Below are 22,710 nucleotides of genomic sequence, written 5' to 3'. Positions count from 1 at the left end.
AGCGCAAATGTTTAGTCGGCAAGAGCTACCTCTTCAGACTTCAGAATGTTGTTCATCGTCCAGGTTTTTAAGTGCAAATTCGAAAGCATGCATCGTTAATTGAGACCAACCCTCATCACGGCGAAGTTTGTGTCGACTTAAGCTGCAAGTACAACATTAGGGTGAAAAATGTCCTTCCAACGCGATTTGCCTGTTTGTGGTGGGAGTGAAAGACTCGGACTGATGCACTCATTAATGGTCCAGGCGACCCTATTGCATTCCGCACTCAAAAAGTCGCCAAAACTAATGAAAGATGAGTTTTTTAAATAAAAAAATTTTGGTCCAAGTTGTTACGGTCGATTGCGCTTTTATTTTGGCAGAACACGGCGGAAGTTGGATCCGTTCTGCGATCACATTGACCAGAGTGTCCCAGGCTCTCCGCCCCTTGCACAAGGGGCTGGTTCCAAGAGTCGGGCTGCCAGTTGCTTTGATTGACAAGCCGGCTCGGAACAATCAGGGGAGCTCCCAGCGCTTGGGAGAATGTGGAGCAGGCGAATGAACGAGGGTGGGAGGCGGGAGCAGGAACACAGCCCCGATACATGTGCAGAGCTACAGAGGGGAATCTGTCTGTGTCAACCCCCACCCCCCCTCCTTTAGGACAGTGCAGATGGAGGAGCGCTGAGACAGTGCTGCCCTCCCCACATTGAGCAGGGGGGGAAGGAGGTGGGCGCCAGGTAAGTTCAGCCAGCTTCTCCGCGAAACGAAACCCGTCGGTTTTCAACTGAGGCTTGTTTAAGAAAGAAAGCAAGCGAAGGGGGAGGGTGTATCTTCACGAACATTTGGTAGTTGAGAGTGAAGCCTAGTCGAGGTGAAATTTTGCCCGGAGAGCGCACGAAATTGACTGACTTTGTGGAAGGGGATTTCTTAGTTTATTTTTTCCATAAAAAAATCTTTAAAGGCGGCGTTTCATTTCTCAGCGATGCAGCAGTTCAGAAGCGGAGTTGTGCAGGAGAGTTGCTCGGTAGGAATTGTCCGATTAGAGGTGGTATGTGTGTGAGAGGGGGAGAGAGAGAGAGAGAACTGGAGAAAGATTCAGGACCCATCTTTTCCAGAGTGTGCAATAATATCTAAGCAGGTGGAATAAAACAAATGGAGAGGGAGAAACAATCCCATGGAGCTACATTTGTGTGTCTCAGAGAGAGAGAGAGAGAGGTGGACGTACATTTGTATGTCTGCCAGAGAGGTGAAGGCAGACTGGTGAAACAATTCCAGAGAGCTACATTTGTGCCTCTGCCAAAGAGAGGGGTGAAGGTGCACTGGAGAAACAGTTCCAGAGAGCTACATTGGTATATCTGCCAGAGAGAGGGGGGGTGAAGGTATACTGGTGAGACAAGAGCTACATTTGTGTATCTGCCAGAGAGAGGGGGGTGAAGGTACACTGGTGAGACAAGAGCTACATTTGTGTATCTGCCAGAGAGAGGGGGGTGAAGGTATACTGGTGAGACAAGAGCTACATTTGTGTATCTGCCAGAGAGAGGGGGGTGAAGGTACACTGGTGAGACAAGAGCTACATTTATGTATCTGCCAGAGGTGGGTTGGAGAAACAATTCCAGGAGCTACATTTGCATGCATCTCTCGCTCTCTTTCTCTTTGCTTTTTTTTTTATTTCTCTTTTTTTTGTTTTAATCCAGGTTTCCATTCTTTTTATTATTATTATTATTTGTTAACCCCCCAGTGTCCTCACTGCGGGTTCCGGGTCCGTCTCCATGTGCCATCGATGGGAAATCAAATCGACCGGATCACCCACCTGAATTACAGCGAGCTGCCCACCGGGGACCCCTCGGGCTTGGAGAAGGACGAGCTGAGGGTGGGGGTCGCTTACTTTTTCTCGGACGAGGAGGATGAGGGGGACGAGCGGGCGGCGGCGGCGGCAGCAGCAGCAGCAGCGCCGGCAGGGGCGGCGGAGCTGCAGTGGATGGAGTCGAGCGGCGCCGGGGCTGAGGTGTCGCCGCCGCAGGTGCCTGCAGGGGGCGGTGTCGCCGGAGAGCTGGAGTACTCGGCGTTCTGCCGCCAGGAGTGCATCTTCTCGAAGCTGAGCGGCAACCAGGACCTGCAGGTGCACTCCCTCAACGCGCTGCTGCCCCGCTGCCGGGCCGGGGACCTGCTGGAGCTCACCGTCCACGGCCAGGCCGCCCACTGGGCCGTCTACGTGGGCGGCGACCAGGTGGTCCACCTGCAGCACCAGGAGATCCGGCTCGACCACTTGGCCGAGGTCGGGGCGGCCGCGGCGGCGGCGGGAGGAGGAGGCGGCGGCGGGAGGGCAGGCCGCATCGTCAACACCTGGTACCGGTACCGGGCCCTGCCGCCCGAGCTGGTGGTGCAGAACGCCCGCGGCCACCTCGGCCTCAAGGGCCGCGACATCTGCTGGACCGACTCCGAGAGCTTCGCCGCCTGGTGCCGCTTCGGCAAGCGGGAGTTCAAGGCGGGCGGCGAGGTGCCAGGGGGCGGCGGCGGCGGAGGAGGAGGAGGCGGAGGAGGAGGAGGAGGAGGAGGGGGCGAGCGCCGCTACTTCCTCAAGCTGCATCTCTCGGACAACTGGGTGCACACGCTCAACTTCGCCAGCCTGCAAGATCTGATCAGGGAAAAGCGCCGGAAAGACGCCTGCGGGAAAATACGAGTGCTCAAGGAGCTGTCCATACTGAACCACAAGTAGCACACACTCTCTGGTTTCACATTCTCTTCATTTCTCTTCCTCCTCTCTGCCTGTTTATATTTCCCTCCCTAACTCTCTGCTATTATTTCTCATCTTATCCATACCTCCTCTCTCTGCCTCTATTATTCCTCATCTTTCCCTATTTCTCCTCTTTGTCCTTCCTCCTGATCTGTGATCTCATCTCTCTGCCACTTCTCCTTCCCTCCTCTCTGCCTCTATAATTCCTTCTCTTTCCCTGTTTCACCTCTTCACCATACCTCCTCTCCTTACTTCTCCTCTTCGACTTTACTCCTGATCTGTGATGTCTCTCTCTGCCTCTATTATTTCTCCTCTTGCCCTTCTCTCCTCTCTCTGCCTCTATTATTCCTCCTCTCCTTATTTCTCCTCTTCGCCTTTCCTCCTGATCTGTGATCCCCTCTCTCTCTCTGCCTCCTTATATTTGTCCTCTTTCCCCTTCTTTCTCTGCCTCTGTTATTCATCCTCTTTCCCTATTTCTCCTCTTCGCCTACCCTCCTCTTTGCCTCTTTATTTTTCCAGCATGTTACCCTGAGAAGAGTTTATTTCCCACCCCAGCAATTATAAAGTCAAAGAGCCCAAATTGAGGGTTACCAGCTCCACTGACTGGCCGAAAACACTCAGACTACTAAGGTGTGAACTTGACCACGTACTGTACACGTTTTTTTTCGTAACTGCCAGTTTCTTAATACAGCCCAGTGTTCTCATTCCTTGTGCCATATTTTTCTTATGTCATTGATTGAACTTGGACGTTGAAATGTTTCTATTCAGAAGTACTGTTTTTATCTGTTCGAATGTCCTTTATGTGCAGGAAACCTTTTGTTACTATCTTTATTCAGACTAAGTTCTTAGTTTAGCATTGCATTTGTATTTCAGTGGGGTTGGGGTGCTGATGTGGAATTTCAGACTTGGAAATAGCAAATTAAATGAAAGAGGCAATGCTCAACTTTGAGATTTCACCACTTCAATTTTCTTGTAACTTTCCAAAAGGGATGTTATGGGGATGGTGCTTACCATTCTATTACTAAAATAGCACAAAAATAACATTATCAATGTGGCTGCAACATGTCAAAAAGAATGTGCATTCTTAAGCTCTGGGGACTGTCTAACACTCAGATCTCCTTGTCATATTCTGTCAAAGTATTTGACACAGTCTGACAGAGCATATCAGTCCCTTTGAGCCAAACGCAGAGCAACATTGGTCAAAAGTTTGGACCATACAAATTTCAGCTCGGGTGAAGTATGGGGAGCTCTGCTGTCCAGTATTCTGTGGCACTAGTGAGTAACACTAAATGGGAAGCTCTGGATTGCAGAAAGAATAATACTTTTGTTAGGAGTATTGTTAATGTGCAAATATTTGTATATGGCAATCCCTTTTTTGTTCTGTTTTGTATTTTTGTGTTGGCCCATATTTTGGACATTTTCACTTTGAGTGATATATTAGCCTTGGGTGAAATGCAAAATAGGATTACTGAAATGATATCTGGATTCCTGAGAGTTTCATGAGCAGAGGTTATACAAATGTGCTATATTTTTGTGGAATTTAGGTTTAAGGGTTGGTGGCTTCGTTGATGAGCAGACAGCAGACGAGGCATATTTCTGTTGATTGTGGATTCTCGAACTAAGTGAGAATAATTTTAAAACCGATTAAACTTTTCTGGGTGGTACAAGTTTGAAACTCTTCCATAACTGGCCATTTATGTTGAAGCAGTTATAATTTTTAATTGCAGCTTTTGTATTGTTATCCAAAGGTATTAAGAGATATTGGACAAATGAAGTAAAAAGCTGGCTGTTATGATCTCACTGAAAGGCTAAAAGACAGTTCTGTTCCAAATATTCACTTCATGTATGGCTGTCAAGTGACTTCTCACAGGTCACTGGAGTTTACTAATTGCTCATTTGATCCAGTGTGCTGCCCACAGGAGAGGGGTGGGGTTTGGGGAAAGCATTGCTCTCTGGCTTTCTGAAAAGTGAAAGCTGCACTGAGGCTGCTTACTCAATGTGGTTGAAGAACCTGTAATCTCTAGTCAGCGTCTTTATTTTAGACCAAAAATGAGCAACTACCCATAATTTACACTTGATACACTAATTTTTATACAGCTACTGCTAACAAGGCCCCCACCCCCCATGGAGTGGGCGGTAGAGACTTCTGGGCTCCCCAGATTTAATAGTATAGGCGTGAATACCATACATTGCTGTATGTTATGCTATAATGACAGAGAACATTAACATCCTTGATGTTTTTAAAGCAGCAAAATTCAAACATTGCTTTTGCTCGGTATGGCTGAGCATATTAAAATCGCCATGTTCTTTAAAATTTGCTCAGTGTGAACTCACCAGGACTTTCTCTGGCCAGTCTTTGATCTTCCTCTCAGTTATCTCGTAAAGCTTTGCAGTGATGGAACCACAAGTTAGAAGTAGAATTTATAACAATTTTTTTTTAGTTAATTCAGAACCTAGATTGTAATGGAACAGGCTAAATTAAATGACTTAATTTTTGTAATTTTCTTATTTGTAGTGGATGCGTTGTCTGTTTTTCACCTGTTGTGCTGTTTCAGTACACTGCTGGATTGTAGTATTGGCAGACTGTTTTCGCTGTCTTGTAAATTTTTTGGCACAGAGCCCACTGCTGGTTAAAATAGTAACACGAACAACTGATACCCTATGAAAGAGAAGGACCTAATTCACTTGTAGTTAGAGACATTAAGTGCAAAAAATAATGTTATTTTTTGAACTATTTTTATTATGCATTGCCCCTTAACTAGATCTGTGATCATTTTCACATTCAATATTGCCCAAGTATTCTCTCCCCCTCTCAAAATTACTGTTTTCTACACTCTACTCTTAAGTGGCATCTCTGGAATTTCATTAGAACTGTTGCAATCTTTTTGAAATTTGATTAAATACTTTGATAAGTCATAAAATCGTAGGCCTGTGGTAAAGGAGCTGTTATTATTATTGTAACAAAAAAAACATTAAATTTACATTAAAGGCGTTCTGCCAGTTACATGCATTTCATAGCAATGTCAAAGCAGGAAATTTAACTGCTGTTGTTTGAAGAGTACGATACCATAGACTGTTCATGGAGATGACTATTGGCCACTTCACTCCCCTAATTATATCCTTCGATGTTACGTATTGAGATTACTGCAAAGGAATGTCTGACTAGCCACTACCCTTATGTAACTACTCAAGATTAATCTATACCCCAAAGTAGCTTCTCTTGACTTGCTAAGAGTCATGTTTATCTTTTAATAATTTAACAGAAAATATATTAACTGGCTTAGTCAGTTTTTAACTGATCGAAGGCATAGTTCCAGTGATCCCTCAATTGTCATAAGATCGACCAAATTAAAGGAGTAGAAGGTTGACTAGAATTGAGAAAAGAGAGACTTTGTCTCCAGTCAGGCTTTTATTGAACCTAACCAGTACCAACTGATCTGTGATAAACCAATCTGCCCTTGTGGAGTGACAAGCATGAAAAAATGTCATTAAAAAAATTCCAAACTAATATTTTCTTTTGGACTGCAAAAGGAAAATGAAAGTTTATGAACCAAACTCAATGCGTTAGAAAACCAGGCATTTGAAAATGGTAGTTTTTGGGGCATTTCATTGCTTCTGTAAACTAATTTTCTTTCAGCGACTGCATTTGGTAATTCATATTTCAGTTGCTGTTAGTTTTGTAATGACCTCCATCTGGACATCTGCACAAACCATAACATTTCTACTCTTCAGCTAAAAGGTGTGGAATCCAACTATAGAAGCTCAATTCATTTCTGTTTTCCCTTGGAGTAGACAGATATTTTTGTGTTTACTTCTCTCAATGACACATCCTAACCATTTGCTCAACTGTAGGACTGATTTAAAGCTTTGACTTAGAATGTTTAATGCCAGTAACTAGTCCAAATTCCCCTGAATAATTTAGTCAAATCATCTAATTCTGATTTGCATAGCTAGTAATGTACAACTCTGTTCCAGTTGTCTAATTTGGTTGCTTATTTTTCATTATCCAACCATGAATATAAATAAGATTAATGCAGAAAGCCCAGCATTTCCTAGAATTGTTTCATATTCTTTCGTGACTAAGCAAATGTGTTAGAATTATACAACTACATAGCAAAAGAAATTGCATTTTCTGACAGCTGTTTCCTGCTTGCCTCACTGACTGTATAGTAAGTGCACTTCATAGGCTGTTTGACATGTAGGGGCAAGTAGTCACAGTAAAGTGAACGTATTATTTCATTCGAGTATTGCATGTGCCCATGAGAACATGGTCAATAATACAGTTTCTCTACTGTACCCTCAGCCTGACTCCTGTTTCACAAAGTAATGGAGTGGCATTCAAAACTGACTGCTGATTTTCTTATTATCCATTTATACAATTGTCCACAATGAGTGAACATCCTAGAATCTCTATGATGATTTTGTTATTTGCTCATGAACTTTGGGCATTGTTGGCTGCGCCAGCATTTATTGCCCTTGAGAAGATGGTGGTGAGTTGCCTTTTTGAACTACCATAGTCCATGGCCTTTAGGTAGACCTACAATAGGATAGGCAGAAAATTCCTGAATGAAATCAAGAACTTGCATTTGTTTAGTGCTTTAATTTAGTAAAACATTCCAAGACACTTCAGTGTTATGAAACAAAAATGGCAACCCAATCATGTAAGTGGGGATGTTCAGAGACCTCAGACTGAAATCATAGTTTGCGTCGTTTTTGAGTGCAGGATACTTCAACTGGAGCCAGTGTATAAAGTAAGTTTGTTTTTAGACTAATTATGTATCCTAGTACATGGTGTATGACTTCCCTTGAAGAACATACTACAGGGTATATATTTAAGGTGAGAGGGGAAAAGATTTAAGAGACCTAAGGGGCAACCTTTTCACGCAGAGGGTGGGTGTGTATGGAATGAGCTGTTAGAGGATGTGGTGGAGGCTAGTACAATTGCAACATTTACAAGGCATCTGGTTGATATATGAATAGGAAGGGTTTAGAGGGATATGGACCAAATGCTGTCAAATGGGGCTAGATTAATTTAGAATATCTGGTTGGCATGGGCAAGCTCAACGGAAGAGTCTGTTTCCATGCTGTACAACTCTCTGACTCTATAGAACAGTACAGCACAGGAAAAGGACCTTCAGTTCGCCATGTCTGTGTCAATCATGACACTATTTTAAACTAATCCCATCTGCCTGTATCCTTCTATTCCCTCTTATTTCTGTCTAAATGGCTGTTAAATGTTGCTGATAGTGCCTGGGGAGTTGGTAAAAGCAGGCACGTGTTCCAGGCATCCACTACACTGCTTTTATTTTTTCAAAAAAAAAAGCCCCTCATCTTTTAGTTCTGGCAGTGAAAGTCTTCTCAAGTTCCCTCCCATTCTAGGTCAGCTTCTTTTGTAAGAAAATATACATGAGGCTTTTGGATTTTTGTTGGGGGAGGGTAGGGAAGTGGTCAGATTTTGGCCAGCATTTTACTCCTGATCTTTGATGCTTTCCATTCTGTCGTTCATGTTGTTCCTATGTGGCTTTTTAAAATATAAAGTGAGCCATTTCACACAACCAAAAAGTTGAATTCCCCCCCCCCCCCCAACATCATGATGTATGTACCTGCTGGGTGGGCTTGAACATTTGAATGCCTTGAGTGGAGTAGGGTTTTCTCACATTGATCTGATTTAGTAAATACCCACTGTTGGTTTTTAAAAGAAAGTCAAATGCCCAAGAAGCAGCTCCTGATTATTTCTAAAGACTACTGCAGACCTATTATTGGTATTTCCCCACTTCCCTCGCCAGGGTTAAGTGGACAAGGCTTGGGCTTTAAATTCATCTGTTTAAATAACGAGTTTCCTCAACCATGGTTCAAGACCCAATTTTGAGCTATCAATATCGCCAGTTGCAGTTTATGCATTTGGTCATGGACCTGAAATTCAGTCATAACCGACCATATTTTAATTTAGTGCACCATAAACATCAGATTTGGCCTTTAAGTCTCTGAAGTCTACAGATAAAGTTAATAAAAGAATATTAAATTCTTCAAAACAAACGGGTATTTTAAAAGTAATAAACAAATGCTGAACCAGTCTGGCAGCATCAGAAGTGTTCTGCTGAAAGGCGATCAATATTACTCTTTCTCTCGCCACAGGTGCTGCCTGAACTGCCAGATATTTCAGATTTGGCAGTACTTTGCTTTTGAGAAATAAATTGTTGGTCTATATTGAACATGAGGTTCAGTTCCAGTTTAGTGCACCAAGTTAATTAGATTCCAAGATAGAAGGTAGCAGCTTATATATGTGAACATAAGCCATAAGTAGCTAATGCCTCACTTAATATAAAATCCACATCCGCATTGCCCCAAGCTGTGGCCTTGGAAATGCTTGCAGGTAAAATAATTGCAGTTTTCAAGCTGGTTCCAAATACTTCAATTCGCTGTAATGCCATTATGATATTTACCAATATTTCCTGTTCGAATTTAGATTTTTGTACTGTGAATTGGCAAATTTAAATTTGCACCTAGATCAGAATAATACTGCAGTCTGGTATCTGTTTATCTTGCTAATGCTATTCCCAAAGTAATGCTCCTTGATTAATCATGCAAGAAACACAGCATTCCTGCATTTGTTCAATGAAATTTTACAACATAATTTTTGCTGTGCAGTGTCTCCTGAATTTCTTAAGGAAGATGTGTGTTTAGCAGGTTGCTGGTTTAATGTTGGAGGATTAGTATTGAAGGGACTTTTTGTGATGGTGCTTTTCAATTTTTTTTTGTTTTACAAATTTGGAGATGTAAACACTTTAAAATGAATTGCAAATTGGGCGAGGCAGTTAGTTACAGTCCTGATGTTTCCTGTCTGTTTTTCACTGATTCATCATCTTAATCAAGGTGAGGCAAATAAATTGGAATGGTGAAGGTGACACAGTAGCCCTCTTTCACTCTGCCAACAGTGTTACCTGTCCGAAGTGCTGTTCAGTTTAAAGTGAGTCTGATGGTGCACTGGAGGATGTATTAATGCAGATAACACCATACTGTACATTTCCCATCAATAGAACCCTATTGATGCTGAGCCCCGAGATTGCTGATTTCTTCCTGTCGTTCAGTGTTACGTGCTGAGGTAGAGAGGATCGAATGTAGGAAATGTTAAAATCATTCAAATATATTTTTAACTTTTTTAGCCAGTGTTGTTACTCATGTCACAACAGAACAAAACACAAGGGAGTTGAAAATTAATGGTGCCAGTATTTGGGCAAGTTGGCCTTGGAGAGATGCTCAACTTCTACTTTCCAACTCGCTAGTAGCCAGCAGCTTCTAGGGGAGCTGCTGTTGAGGCCTGTGATAGACTAAGCAGCTCACCAACCAGCTTTTGAGCTGATAGGCATGTGTTTTTGGTGAATTTTCTTGGTGGTTGGAGCAGCAAGTTGGTTGACTGCTGACCAACTTACCCCAGTGCTTAGCCTTGCAAAGGGAAAATTTCAACCCATGACTGATGGGGTAGTCTCAAATAAAACCTAGAAGGAAATAAGGTTACATATTTATCCAGAGTTTTTAGGGGTCATAATGTCCTATCGCTTACAAGTATTTGAAATGATGCATTTGAAGGGAAACTAGAAAAATGTTAGAATGGGGTACAGATACGATATCCATTTAAAATGGTGTGAGGGGACCCGAGAGAGCATAAACATAGACCATTTGGGCTGAATGGCATGCTTTGGTATGTTTAAAGTCTAATACTTGATAACATTCCCCTTCTTTTCTCCTGCCTCCCCAAACAAATTCAGGCCTGTGTGTTTTGTCCTGTGTTCATGACCAAAAAAGTCAGGCATTGCTTAGAGTGTGGACAGCTGCAAGTCCATTGTGCTTATAAAGATCTATGTCAGTAGATTTGAATTTGATATCAAGAAGATAAATGGCAATTTGTTTTTGTTCACTGAAGATGTTCTAACATAATTTACAAAGTGTTCATTGAGAAGAGTATACCACCTGAATCTTGTCAGAAACCAACTCAAGTGCATTCCTCAAGTCATACAGAAATGAATTTCCAATCATTCAACCTTATTGAGTTTTTAAAAATATTCCTTCAATGTTATGAATCTTGTGACAATGATTGACTTTGTAAATAGTTCATCTCTACTTTTTTTTTCTCTCCACCATGTATCCATTGCTGAAACAAATTGCAGCGAGTATATCTAACTTAATTTAATATTCCATTTTAGAAAGTATTTCCACTGGGAACGATTAGTCATTGGCGTCTTTTAAATTAAGTAGGAATAATTTTGAAAGGTAATAATGTTACCTTAAGTAACAAGTTATCACAATTAATAAGTGGACTCCGATGGAAAATTGAAAATCAAGACCCCATAAATTGAATTGTTATCCACCTCTAAAACTGCTCATTTATCAGTTACGTCATCCAGCTAGCAATGATAACTTTACTGCCTGTCTGTCCCACATGTGCTTGCTCCAATATCCTTCCCTTTTCACCTACATGCCCTCTCAATTTGTTCAGCTCAACTACTGGCTGAGCTACTCTGCAATGCAGGGTGATGGGAAAACGTGTTCAATTAGCATTCTGGTTGAGGTAACTATGAAAGGTTCTCCTCGTCAACCCCCCCCCCCCCCCCACCCCAAAATCCTGAGTTGTGTCAAGTAAAACCATTACCAGTTGCCTCATTCTGGGAAGACTATGGTGATTTTTTTTTAACCTTACTTCACCATCTCTTTCCATCTGTCCAGCCCATGTACACTCCCCCTCCAATTTTCCTCACTCAGTCCCCCTCTCTGTTCCTCCAATCCCAACACCTGCTCGCTCTTCATCCCTTGTATTCACTCTTGCCCCATTTCCTGCTTACATGTAGAAGCTTGCTTCCTTTTCTTGTTTCAGAACCACTTATAGTCTCTTTCTCATTTGCTGTTGTCACCCTCGTGCTCACTGGCACACTCCACCCTGGCTGCCTTTTTCTCGTTCTCTACTCTCCATCCTTCACGTGCGCTCTCCCAACCCATCATCTTCTCATGCACTCACTTTTCTACCTGTTACTGCACTCCTTTGATCTCTGAAATGGATAAGGACTGATGGGGAAGTTTACAAAAAGTACAACTGAAATAATTTAAATTTAAGAGTTTGAAACTGAAAGAAATCAGTGTTTGTAAAAAGGTAGCATTGAAATTATAGGGACGGAGAGTGGAGAAATCACCCAATGGCCTTCACCCTGGAAATTTGAAAGAGATGGCTACATAGACAGTGGAAGTATCAGTGGGTTATGCCGCCCCACCAAAGGAAGGATATAAGTGTTAGGGAGTGAGTGCAGTGTTGATTCAACAGATTGATCCCTGGGATGATGGGACTACCATGTGAGGAGACCGCCTGTAGCCTCTCAAATTTATAAAAATTGTTAAAAGGATAGAGAATGTATGTAGAAATATTGACACTGGATTGTGCAACACAATCTCCCAAATAAAAAGCAATCTACTGAATATACTCGTAGTTAAAAATCACACATCACCAGGTTATAGTCCAGCAGGTTTATTTGGAGGCACTAGCTTTCGGAGCGCTGGTTCTTCATCAGGTGTTTGTGAAGCAGGACCATAAGACGCAACTTATAGCAAAAGATTGCAGTGTCGTGCAGCTTATACTGAAGTATTAGTTGAATTTTTTTGACTTTTAAGATTAAATTTATGGGGTTGACTGTTAAGTGGATACCATTTTTGAGGCACTGAAATTCATGCCTGTCAAAATTCAGACTGTATCATTAGGAGAAGCCCAATTGATCTCTAAACAAATAAAGAAAAATTTATGGCAATTCTGAAAACCCAGTGTGGAACACAACAGCCGGTGGACTGAAAGTCTGGGAGCGGGACAACCGGCAGACTGGAAAGCTGGAGCCGGGTGTGACAGCTGGTGCACTGATTGATAAACGTGATCTGTTATCTGTGAAGAACTAGGATTGTCTTTTACTTGAGATATATGTGGAAAATTTCACGTTATTTGGGCGAAAATAGGGGGTTGACTTTTACGTGTGAGCGACTATTACTCGAATATATTCAGTATTTAGGACTGTGAGGAGGAGGACCATTTTCACTCAATGAGTGATAAAACTTTGGAACTGAAAACAACAAATGCTGGAGATCTCTGGGTCAGACAGCAAACTAACATTTCAAGTCTAGATGACTTCAGAGCTAAAATGAAGTGTTTATGATTCTGTACTCAAAAGGATCGTGGAAACCAGTCCTTCGTTCAAGACTAATAGATTTCCAGCTAGTAATGACAGTCAAGAATATGATCTGGTACATAATCAGCCAAGTTCTGGAATGGTGTAGCAGGCTTGGGGATTGAAAAACCTACTTCTGCTTGCATGTACCAGATTTCCAAACCTCCAAACTCTGTGAAAAATGAGACACCCTTGAGAAAAAGGCTGACGTGCTGAGTCAGATGCATACTAATGAACAAAAGAAATGAGGTATTGGCACAGTTACTACCAGCTGGAGGAGGATGTTTAACTTTTATTTTACAAAATGAAATTTATGGGCTTAAAAGCAGTGCAGCAGTGATGTAGTTGTGCTGAGGTCCACATTTGTTTTTATATGGGAAGTCAGGGTGCTGCTAAATTTGTTGTTTGTTTGTGGCCCCTGAGACCTGATACAAATATAGACTTCATTTCAGACTCCCCACTTGTTTGTTAATTGTGTTGTGCCAAACCCCAGCTGACATTTCCAGAAGTTGAGGCACCCTATCTTTAAAGGCTGCACTCCTTTTTAATGAAAATGTTCAAAATTTGAGCAAAGTGGGAGTGCCCCTACTAACTTGCTGAAATAATTTTGGCTTGCTACCAGTACTGCCTTACTCCCTGAGGCTTATTGTCAATGAAATTTGCAAAGCCTTAACATGCAAGGTACATGGGGCTGCTTTTGTCAATTTGTAGGCTGCCTGATTAAAAGTAAGGTACAGTGAATTTACTTCATCCTCTGGCTTCTTTGTACTGATGGACTGTTACTGCAGTTGTCAGAATAGAGTTTTAATTTGAGACTCTAAGAAACTTGAGGTGCCCAGACCTCTCCATTATGGGAGATGAACTAAGGTAAACTTTGACGTACAATGTTTAGAGGTCAGATAAAATAACTTGATTAATGTCTATGTGAGAATGACACAAAGGAAAACCGTATTGGCATGAATTTTGTTTGTTGTAAAATACATTCCAGTGTTTTAAAACCATTTTAAAATCCTAATAACCAAATTGAGCAAAGACTAATCCTTGCAATATATCAATCAGCTAGCAGAGAAGAAAAAAGATCCTTTTGTGTTGCAATATCCAGATTTTTGCTTCTGTCTTTTAGATATTTAGATTTTCGAGCCTAAACCAGTTTATATATCATATGTAGTTTCTCTCCGATTGAATGGTTTCAAGATACAAGGCAACAAGTTAAACATTAATTGGAACTTAACCAGTAATTGTTTTAAAGTAAGTGGTTGCTTCATTTAGATGTGAGGTTAACTAAGCAACTGTGGATGTGGCCTTTGGAGTTATCAATTGCTTATGAAATAGAATGTTCCACTTCAGTGCTGTGTTTTATCTGAATTGGTAAATTATTTTTCAACAGTACAGTGTTTCCAAAACCATTCGATTTGATTTATATTTTGTTCTTAAATGAGCCCTGTTTTCTTTGAAGGCAATCCGTTTCATTTGTAAATACAATGGGAATAACTGTCTCTCCCAGGAGAGATGCAGAATGGGCAGTTGAATCAATATAGTCTGTTTTATGCTATCATTCCAAGTCAATTTAATTCTATCAAGTTCTATTATATGTATGACAATGAGAAATTGTTGTAGCATATCTCTACATGCTGTGTGATTGAAATGTAAGAGGAAAACAAATATGACAGTAATGTTTGACAAGGCTTTTTAATTACAATTAATAGTCAACTTTTTTGACCGATCACAAGATAAAGGAGTGAGGTTATTCAGCCCATTTTAAGTAATCCATCAACTTTTTTTTTGAAAAGCTTATGGTCTTCCCAGGCTTAAAATTGCTGGAGACATTTATCTTCACAGCTTGCTCCAAAGTACATTCTAATTGTCAATCACTTACCACGTAAAAAAATCTTTTATTGTCCATTCCAAGCTTGTATTTCTCCGGTTTCTTATGTCCTTTTTCTCATTGTCAAACTTTTGAAAGTGTGTTCCTACTTTATTTACTCAGTACAGTGTAATACATTATGTTCATGTTTGCAGAGAGCCTCTTACTACACTGCAAGTGTCAAGAGCCATTGTTTTATTAATATTTGTTTCTTATTTCAACCTGTTAACATTTTGTGAAGAAATTTTTGGTATGTAGTACCCTGTTTTGATAAGACCTTGAACAATAGCCTGACCAACCTCAAAATAGAAAATTTGCTGACTTCATCCCTCCTGAGTTTGCTTCAGGCCTTGAAATAGCCTTGCCCAGACCTTTGCTGGAAACCAGCAAACTTAAAAATGTGCAATTGTGCACAAGCCATTCTCATCACAGCTTGGCCAAGTCAGCATCCTTTTAATGGCTGCATGAAAAGACTTGGGTGTTAAGTGGACTTTTTAGTATATTAGTTGGGACGAGGATGTGCATAGTAGCTGAGCCTCTGAAAATGTTTGGACTTTTAAAAAGCATATTTAAGCATGGACCTCTTACAAAGAGTATTGTTGGGGAAACTAAATGCATCACCAGAAGGTGACTGACACACCTCAGCAATTGGTAGCATCAATTGCCATTTTCAGTTTGTCAGAGAAGCAGGCATGTAAGTGGGTGCCTGGCTTTGGGTTGATATTAACTTTGACGTCAGTAGTCATACTCCTAGCATTTTCTCCCAAGCATTATTAATTGCTAGTTTGGGACACTATAGTACATGTGTTTATCACTTTTTTTTAATTTCAATGTATGGTATTTTAACTCACTCGATCTTCAGCTCAATTACACATTTGGCTCTTGTTTGCTAATGGCTGCTGCTTTTCTCAATTTTCAGAATGGTTCAGACATGTTTTACCCCAGAATTGCACAGTGTCTATTAAAGCTTTTTGCACAGATTCTGTTCCACCCATTCCCTTCTATTCCTTCTGTAAATGATATCTGATTTACCAATTGTTTTCAAACAATATATATCTCTTTTTAAAAAATAAAGTAACAATGACTTTTCTCTAGTCATTTATTATCTTTTTTAACTCATGCTGTAGGTGTGGTATTTGCTCACATAATTAGGTGTTGCAATACATCGTGCAGCTTTTTCTTGTGCATGTATCCTACTAATGTGGATTGTATGTCTGTTCCCAATGTTGAAACCTAACCTAAAGTATTTGGTCTATCTCACTGGGGATAGACAGCACATATGGACTCAAAGTTATGCATTAAAGCCATAGTCAACTGGCATTTCTTAAGTTCTGCTAGAATGCCTGAGGAGCGTATAGAAAGCATATTTGAGATTGATGCTATGTAGAGGATATTGACTAGCTGTCATGTAGTCCTGTTTTGAATATATCCTCATTTTTTATTGGAGTCTTTAATTTCAGAAGCTCAATCACCAATGGAATCAATAAGCCAACTTTAGAACTCAGCATTTCAAATGCACTTGTTCCAGACTCTCTCTTGTTGATCCATGCCCTGGGGTAGGTAGGACTTGAACCCCGAACTTCTGGTCCAGAGAAGTGTGCCACAAGATGCCTTTTTTTCTTGTGGGTCTTCACTGAACTTTATATTGCCAAACAGAAAAAGGAGTTATTGTGCAGTTGGGTTGGTGATGGTGCTGCACTGAGAACTTGGAGTTAGTTCCTCATCAGCAGCTGTTGTGCAGCGTATTACCTCCTTTTCACTGGGGCATTTCCACTGTACTAGATATGTAAATGAATTGATCCCAAATTTATGGAATGGAGTTAACCTATTTCCACATGGATGTGGCAAGTCCTTTGGGAGCAAAATGAACACATCATTATTGATCCCATATTATTGATCAATATATAACAAGGTGGAAATGAAAAGTACAAAATACTATTGTCAAATGAAATGTTAAAGTGTTTACAGTATTCTGGAAACAAATGTTATTCATTGTACGCTATATATCACTTAAGTAGTTCCATTAATAATGCTGTAAAAATGGGATATTGATTTGAGTGTAACAATCAACTCCGTGTTATGACTGACCTCTCCAAAAGGGCCATTGCCTCAATCATTTTTGCTGCTTCACATTTTGTTCTGAAAAAGGAAAGAAACATGTTCATTTTTCTTCCCCTGTGTGCTGAACTGCTTATCTGATCTTCACATTTGATCAGATTGTGTTTATGCAAATGTTTTAAAAACTCCTTTTTATAAGCAATGAAATCAAAAGGATAATGCAAGAGTATTACTAAAATGCTGAAAAGTATGATAATAGCTCAACTTATTATTGGAGCATGAAGTTAATTTTGCGTAGATAATAGTGTTATCAGGTCCAAAAGAACACAAGGTTTCTCTTCATCTTTATGCTCATATTTATAATCCACAGGCCCTGCAATGTATGCTTTGTTCCTTAGTGAAAAAATTCTGGCAGAAAGGGATTTTTAAAAAAAATTGAAGAAACATGTTAATTATTATGGTGCAATTTAAGACACTAAGAGTATAAGTTGAACTTTATGCAAGTAAGAACCCATTACTATAGAGAAGTAGAAGTTGTAGCAATAATACCATTGAAAAGTAGTGAACATACTAAGCTACCTAATGAAATACATGTTTTTATTTCTTTGACGTGAGTACAGAAAAGCTACTTGTATTGGATTTTATTTTTAAATCCCAGAACTCTAAATCGAATTTTGATCATTTGCTTTAAATGTTTTTAAAATATTCCTTTTGTTTTGTTGGTCCCCTTGCATGCATTTATAGTTTGAGGGATTTTTTCAACTTTTTTAGTTTTAGTTAGCAAACATGGGTAACAGAGTGGGGGAAAAAATGCAACATGGCATTGGCTCAATAGGTACCAAATCTGGCAGCTAACACCAGATTCCTCAGTGAGGTACAGGTTTACCATTGCACAGTACAGTTTATTGATTAAGCCAAATTTGGGACTGCGTGTTAAATGGCTCCATCATCAATTCGTAAAATTATGTCTGATAACCTGTAAATGAATTTGAGGTTTTCTGTTTATCTACACTACAGAAGTATAGAATTTCTTATGTAATATTCCTGTCACTGGAGATTATTTGCTGAAACCAGTGGCTGGAATAATTGGAGACCCAATGGTTGTTTGATATTCACACACTGAAGTGTGCATAATTTAGTCTGCAGTTCCTTTTTGGTGTTGGATTTGTGCTTGTAAGTGTTTGCGTGGGTCTGAGTTGAAGGCACGTGGGCAGTTTGCAGATAAATCGTAGGGCTTTAAATATCAAGGTCGGGGGAAGGTAACACGACAATGAGAGATTACTAGCTCAAGAACATCTGATCTCCACACAAGCCAGGGCATGGAGATGGAGACTGATGTGTTTTTTTTAAGCAATGCACTTTGATTGTTGATCTGTTAACACTCTGTTCAGGGAATATGTTCATGCAAATGCACAGATCTGTTTTCAACTGCTACAAAGCAAAATGTGTTTTCTGTTCAAGTACAATGTCTGTTGCGCTGTTTAAACAATTAATATGCATCACACTGTAAACTTGCAGATCAAACAAAATGTGCATCTGGAAACTGGTGTTAAATGTGAAAGACTCAAAGTATGTGCTGTAATAAAAATTCTATTTTTGCCATTTGTGTCTCTGTGCATTTCCTGGAACAATTGTAGGTGTAAGGATTTATTGTAAAAGCCTCCTATTGACCAAGCTAAGGAAAGTTTTTTTTAACCTTTTTATGATGGTGTAGTGTGGAGAGATAGAATGTCTGTGTCTTTCTTTCACCTACTCGACTGCCCAAAGTATTATTGGATATGCTTAATGGTTTTCATTTTAAGTTTAAGAATATTCTCTGTTCAGTCAACTCCTTAATCCTGATTTACATCTCTGCTGTTGGCATGTCTGCTCCAAACATGAATAAAGTTCATCAAAGAGGAGTCATGCTATATAGAATCAGATTTTTTTCATACAGAACAAAGTTTCTGTTCAGTATTTTAAATACTTGTTTTATGGGTAAGTGATATAACAGTGCAGGCTTTACTAGGCTAGCAAATTAAGCCAGGAGTTCACATTTGCATTCTAGCAGATTGGCAAAATATAATTAAATATTGCGGTTTGGTACCAGGAATCAAATTGCCTTGCAAGTTGTGGAATGTTCATACAACCCAGGTGGTTTACTAATACATTAAAGGAAAAATGCCATACTACTTGGGCAGGGACTTTGGGGAAAAAAAATTCAACTATGTGCATTGCTGGCTAGACCAGACTTTATTGCAAATCCTTAATTGCCCATGAACTGGTTGGCTCCTTAGGCCATTTCAGAGGACAGTTTGAAATATCATCAGCATTGCTGTGGATATGGAGTCCTTTTAGGCCAGGCTGTAAGAATATCAGATTTGAACCAGATGGGTTTTCACCACAATTGACAGCAGTTACATGATTGGCTAGCTCTGTCTTCCAGATTTCTCAAAAACCTTAATTCAAGTTTCACAGCCAGCCGTGGTTGGATTTGAACACTGCCTTGAGGATCACTGATCAGAGGTTCTGAATAACTAGTCCAATAGTTTTTGCGATGATCATACCACTTTAAGTACCACCTTTTTCAGGTAATGTATGCAGTTGTGGAAATGTTGCCCTCCCAGAACAAAAGCAGAATACACTTAGTGCAGGAAAGCCATCGATGTCATTCCTAGCTTAGTTTTGAGTCAAACTACAGTGTAGACTTAAGTACAGAGTTGATGCAAAGAATTGAGAGGATATTAAATGCTTGAGTACCTTGATAAATGAATAACCTTTTGTGAGCTTCATTTATTTCTATTACCCAAATTTAACGTAAACTTTAAGATTTGACATTTCACGCAAATGCGCACTTAATTTCAATTAATAAAACTGGTTTCTACTGCCTTGGGCTATTTTTAATGGTTTTATAGTTTTGTATGTTTAATAATAGTCTGCAGTTAAGAATCCAATCACATTGAGCGGAACTATGAAAGTACAGAACTACCAGATATGCTTAGATATAACCTTTTACTAAATGTTTTACAGTGATACTTTATTCCTAGCATTGTTTACCGAACAGCACAAATCTGTGGGGAGAGACGAACAGGAGAAACTGTAGCATAATGTAAACTCAGTTGATACTTCAGATGGGCCCAGGAGAGCAGGTGATCTTTGAATCTCAAACACATTGGGATTATAACCCTGCTATTTTATTGACCAATCTTGTCAGTGACGGTTTTGCTGATACTTTATTGCATAAGCACAAATTCATCCTGGGGCTACCAATATTCCTGCTATTGGGTACAGGGTTCATAATGCTTGGTTACTCTGTGCCAGGTCCTGTTATAATAGGTAGTACTTAAACCAATTCAACTTGATGCTGCTTATTCATTGTGAATAGTAGTGTGCAACCAAGCATACAATATGCTACTGCCATATTGGCAATCCTGTACTACTTAAAGGCAACCTGTCTTTTTTTTTAAGGGATAGTGTGTTCAAGTCACAGCAGCACCTGGAGCATATTGATCTTCTGCCCTAATTTTATAGGGCAGCACGATGACTCAGTGGTTAGCACTGCTGTCTTACAGCGCCAGGGACCTGGGATCAATTCTCAGTATGGGTGATTGTGTAAGCTCCACACACACATTCTCCCTGTGCCTATGTGGGTTTCCTCTGGGTGCTCCAGTTTCCCCTCTCAATCCAAATATGTGCATGGTAGGTGAATTGGCCATGCTAAATTGCCCATAGTGTTAGGTACATTAGTTAGGAGTAAATCAGGGTTGATTTCAGCCTAGGGCAGACTGTGCAAATTCCACACAATCTGTGTCTGCATAGGTTTCCTCCGGGTGCTCCGGTTTCCTCCCACTGCCCAAAGATGTGCAGGTTAGGTGAATTGACCATGTTAAATTGTCCTTAGTGTTAGGTGTGTTAATCAGGCAATATGTAGGGAATGGGTTTGGTGAGTTACTCTTCGGAGTGTCAGTGTGGACACGTGTGACCAAATGGCCTATTTCTGTACTGTAGGGAATCTTAAAAAAAAGTTGGGAAATTGGTCTGGATGAGTTACTCTTTGGAGGGTCGGGGTGGAGTTGTTGGGTCAAATGACCTGTTTCTACACGCTAAAGAATCAAATCTAATGTTCCTTGAAGGAAAGGGAACAGGGTTAGAGTAGCAAATGTGGAAGGTTTGAGGTTGCTATGTCAGGTGCTTGGAGCTCTTGCTGAGAGAGGTTGTAAGGATTTAATTTCTAGAAGGTTGAGCTATACTCAAGGTATATGCTGCAATACACTGGGAGCAGATGGTAAAATAAATTAATTCCCACCACACGCGCACTTGCGCACACACACACACTGTAGTCTCAAAGACCTGGCTATGTTGCTGGAAAATGTACACTGATCTTACATGGTTTAGGGTGTTAACCTTGATGAATATGTCTTTTAAATGGCAACTAGCTGTTGTACCATGAGCCTCATGTTGCTCAATGTACCACAACTATATCACTCCTTAGCAGCAATTGAGACTTGTGTCAACCTTTCAATGTTCCACTTTGCCCTCTTACATCAGTGCTGCTAGTTGACCACACCATCTCTTGCAGTTACCACTCAATCTCTGCTGGCACATTAACCATGACTCTTCACAATGCACTTACTGGCATTCTTTCCTTTAGCAGGACAATGGTGCACATAATTGGATGATGAAGTTGCTTCCATACACTAAGCTCTTTTGGGCAGCTGATGCTCTGCTCCTGGGACAAGCAACGGCTGAGGCTGTTGCGCCTGGTATCATTGAGAACATTAAGGATGACAGGATGTTCACCTGTTCTGTTTTCAATCCCATTTCGCCCACATCCTGCTACCTGGTATGCTGCATCAGCAATAGATTGATGTGATAGTAGATTTCCTCTTTTTTTTTTTCCCCTTATTTCCCAACTCTTCCCTTGGGCAAGTTTTTTTAAAATTGTTCATTCAAGGAAGGTGGGTGCTACTGTTTGTCAACTTTTTTGCCTACAGGTAGATCTCCTATAATGCGTTTCATTAATGCAATTTGAGAATTAGATTTTTTTTAAATAAAGTGAACTCCAGTTTGCTGTTACACCATTCCATCCCCTGTATTATCAGCCAGCTATGATTTATTTTGGTGGTGCATCTGTTGCCCCAGGCTGTCGTCCGTGTGTGTGCATTTTTGTTTTTTTTTTGCTTCAGTATGCAACTAAGATAGGGGAAACTGACATTGGAATTTTTTTGCTGGAAGGACCACTGGGATCATGCATGGAGTTGGTGTGGACAAGGAGTGGGAAGGGAGACAAAGTGCAAACCTAGTGATGTCCAGCAAGTGGTGTTAAGCAGAGGCTCAGTTGCTGGCAATCTGAAGATTCAACACAAGGTGACTTTACAAGAGAGGGTATATGTGTGTGGAAGAGGGGAGGTGTGAACTAAGGATAGACCATTGGCCACCCTCATCGATCCTCACCCCAGCTTATCCCCAAGTTATGTCTGATCCAAGGTCACCCTGTCTATGTTTGAAAGCAGAGGGTCTGAGAGTCTTGGCCCCTCAGCCTTTCTGAAACCTGAGACCCATCAAAACCTCCAGCTGTTCAGAGCATCCCAGCCCTTTGACCACCCCCTCAAAAAAAAAGGAAATTTTACTAGTGCCAAAGAAAAACTTGGGGAAGTTTCACGAAGTTTGATGGCAGAGAGTTGGGTTCTGAATAAACTTCACTCCATAAGAAGCTGGGAATACAGCAATACATTGGGAAGTTTCACTTGTAACAACTTGTCCATTTCTGGTCAGTTACAGAAATACCAAGTTCATTAAACTGGAGTCCCTAAACCTGTTTTTCCCATAGGCCCCGTCGCTTATTTTCTATAACACGATGTCGCACGGAAATGCAACCACTGTGTTATAGGAGAACTACCTGT

The 22,710-nt window shown here is 40.6% G+C and overlaps 1 protein-coding gene across 5 annotated transcripts in view; it reads left to right on the top strand.

Moving 5' to 3' along the window:
* The first annotated feature begins 532 nt into the window (after positions 1 to 532).
* Positions 533 to 22,710, top strand: part of lratd1 (LRAT domain containing 1) — a 42,809-nt gene continuing 20,631 nt past the window's right edge. Inside the window, exons 1-2 of one of the 5 annotated variants that reach the window (XM_072561951.1) lie at positions 533 to 713; positions 1,671 to 18,430. In XM_072561951.1, the coding sequence (XP_072418052.1) occupies positions 1,757 to 2,692 (936 nt within the window). In that variant the 5' untranslated portion in view covers positions 533 to 713; positions 1,671 to 1,756 and the 3' untranslated portion in view covers positions 2,693 to 18,430. Of the gene's footprint in view, positions 714 to 801; positions 1,570 to 1,670; positions 18,431 to 22,710 lie in introns of those variants that run through there. The other 4 variants (XR_011955203.1, XM_072561950.1, XM_072561953.1 and 1 more) reach the window with 4 other exon arrangements.

Source organism: Chiloscyllium punctatum, chromosome 3, assembly GCF_047496795.1.
Source record: "Chiloscyllium punctatum isolate Juve2018m chromosome 3, sChiPun1.3, whole genome shotgun sequence".
NCBI lineage: Eukaryota > Metazoa > Chordata > Chondrichthyes > Orectolobiformes > Hemiscylliidae > Chiloscyllium > Chiloscyllium punctatum.
Note: the sequence above shows the minus strand (reverse complement) of the source record. Positions and strands in the feature narration are given on the sequence as shown.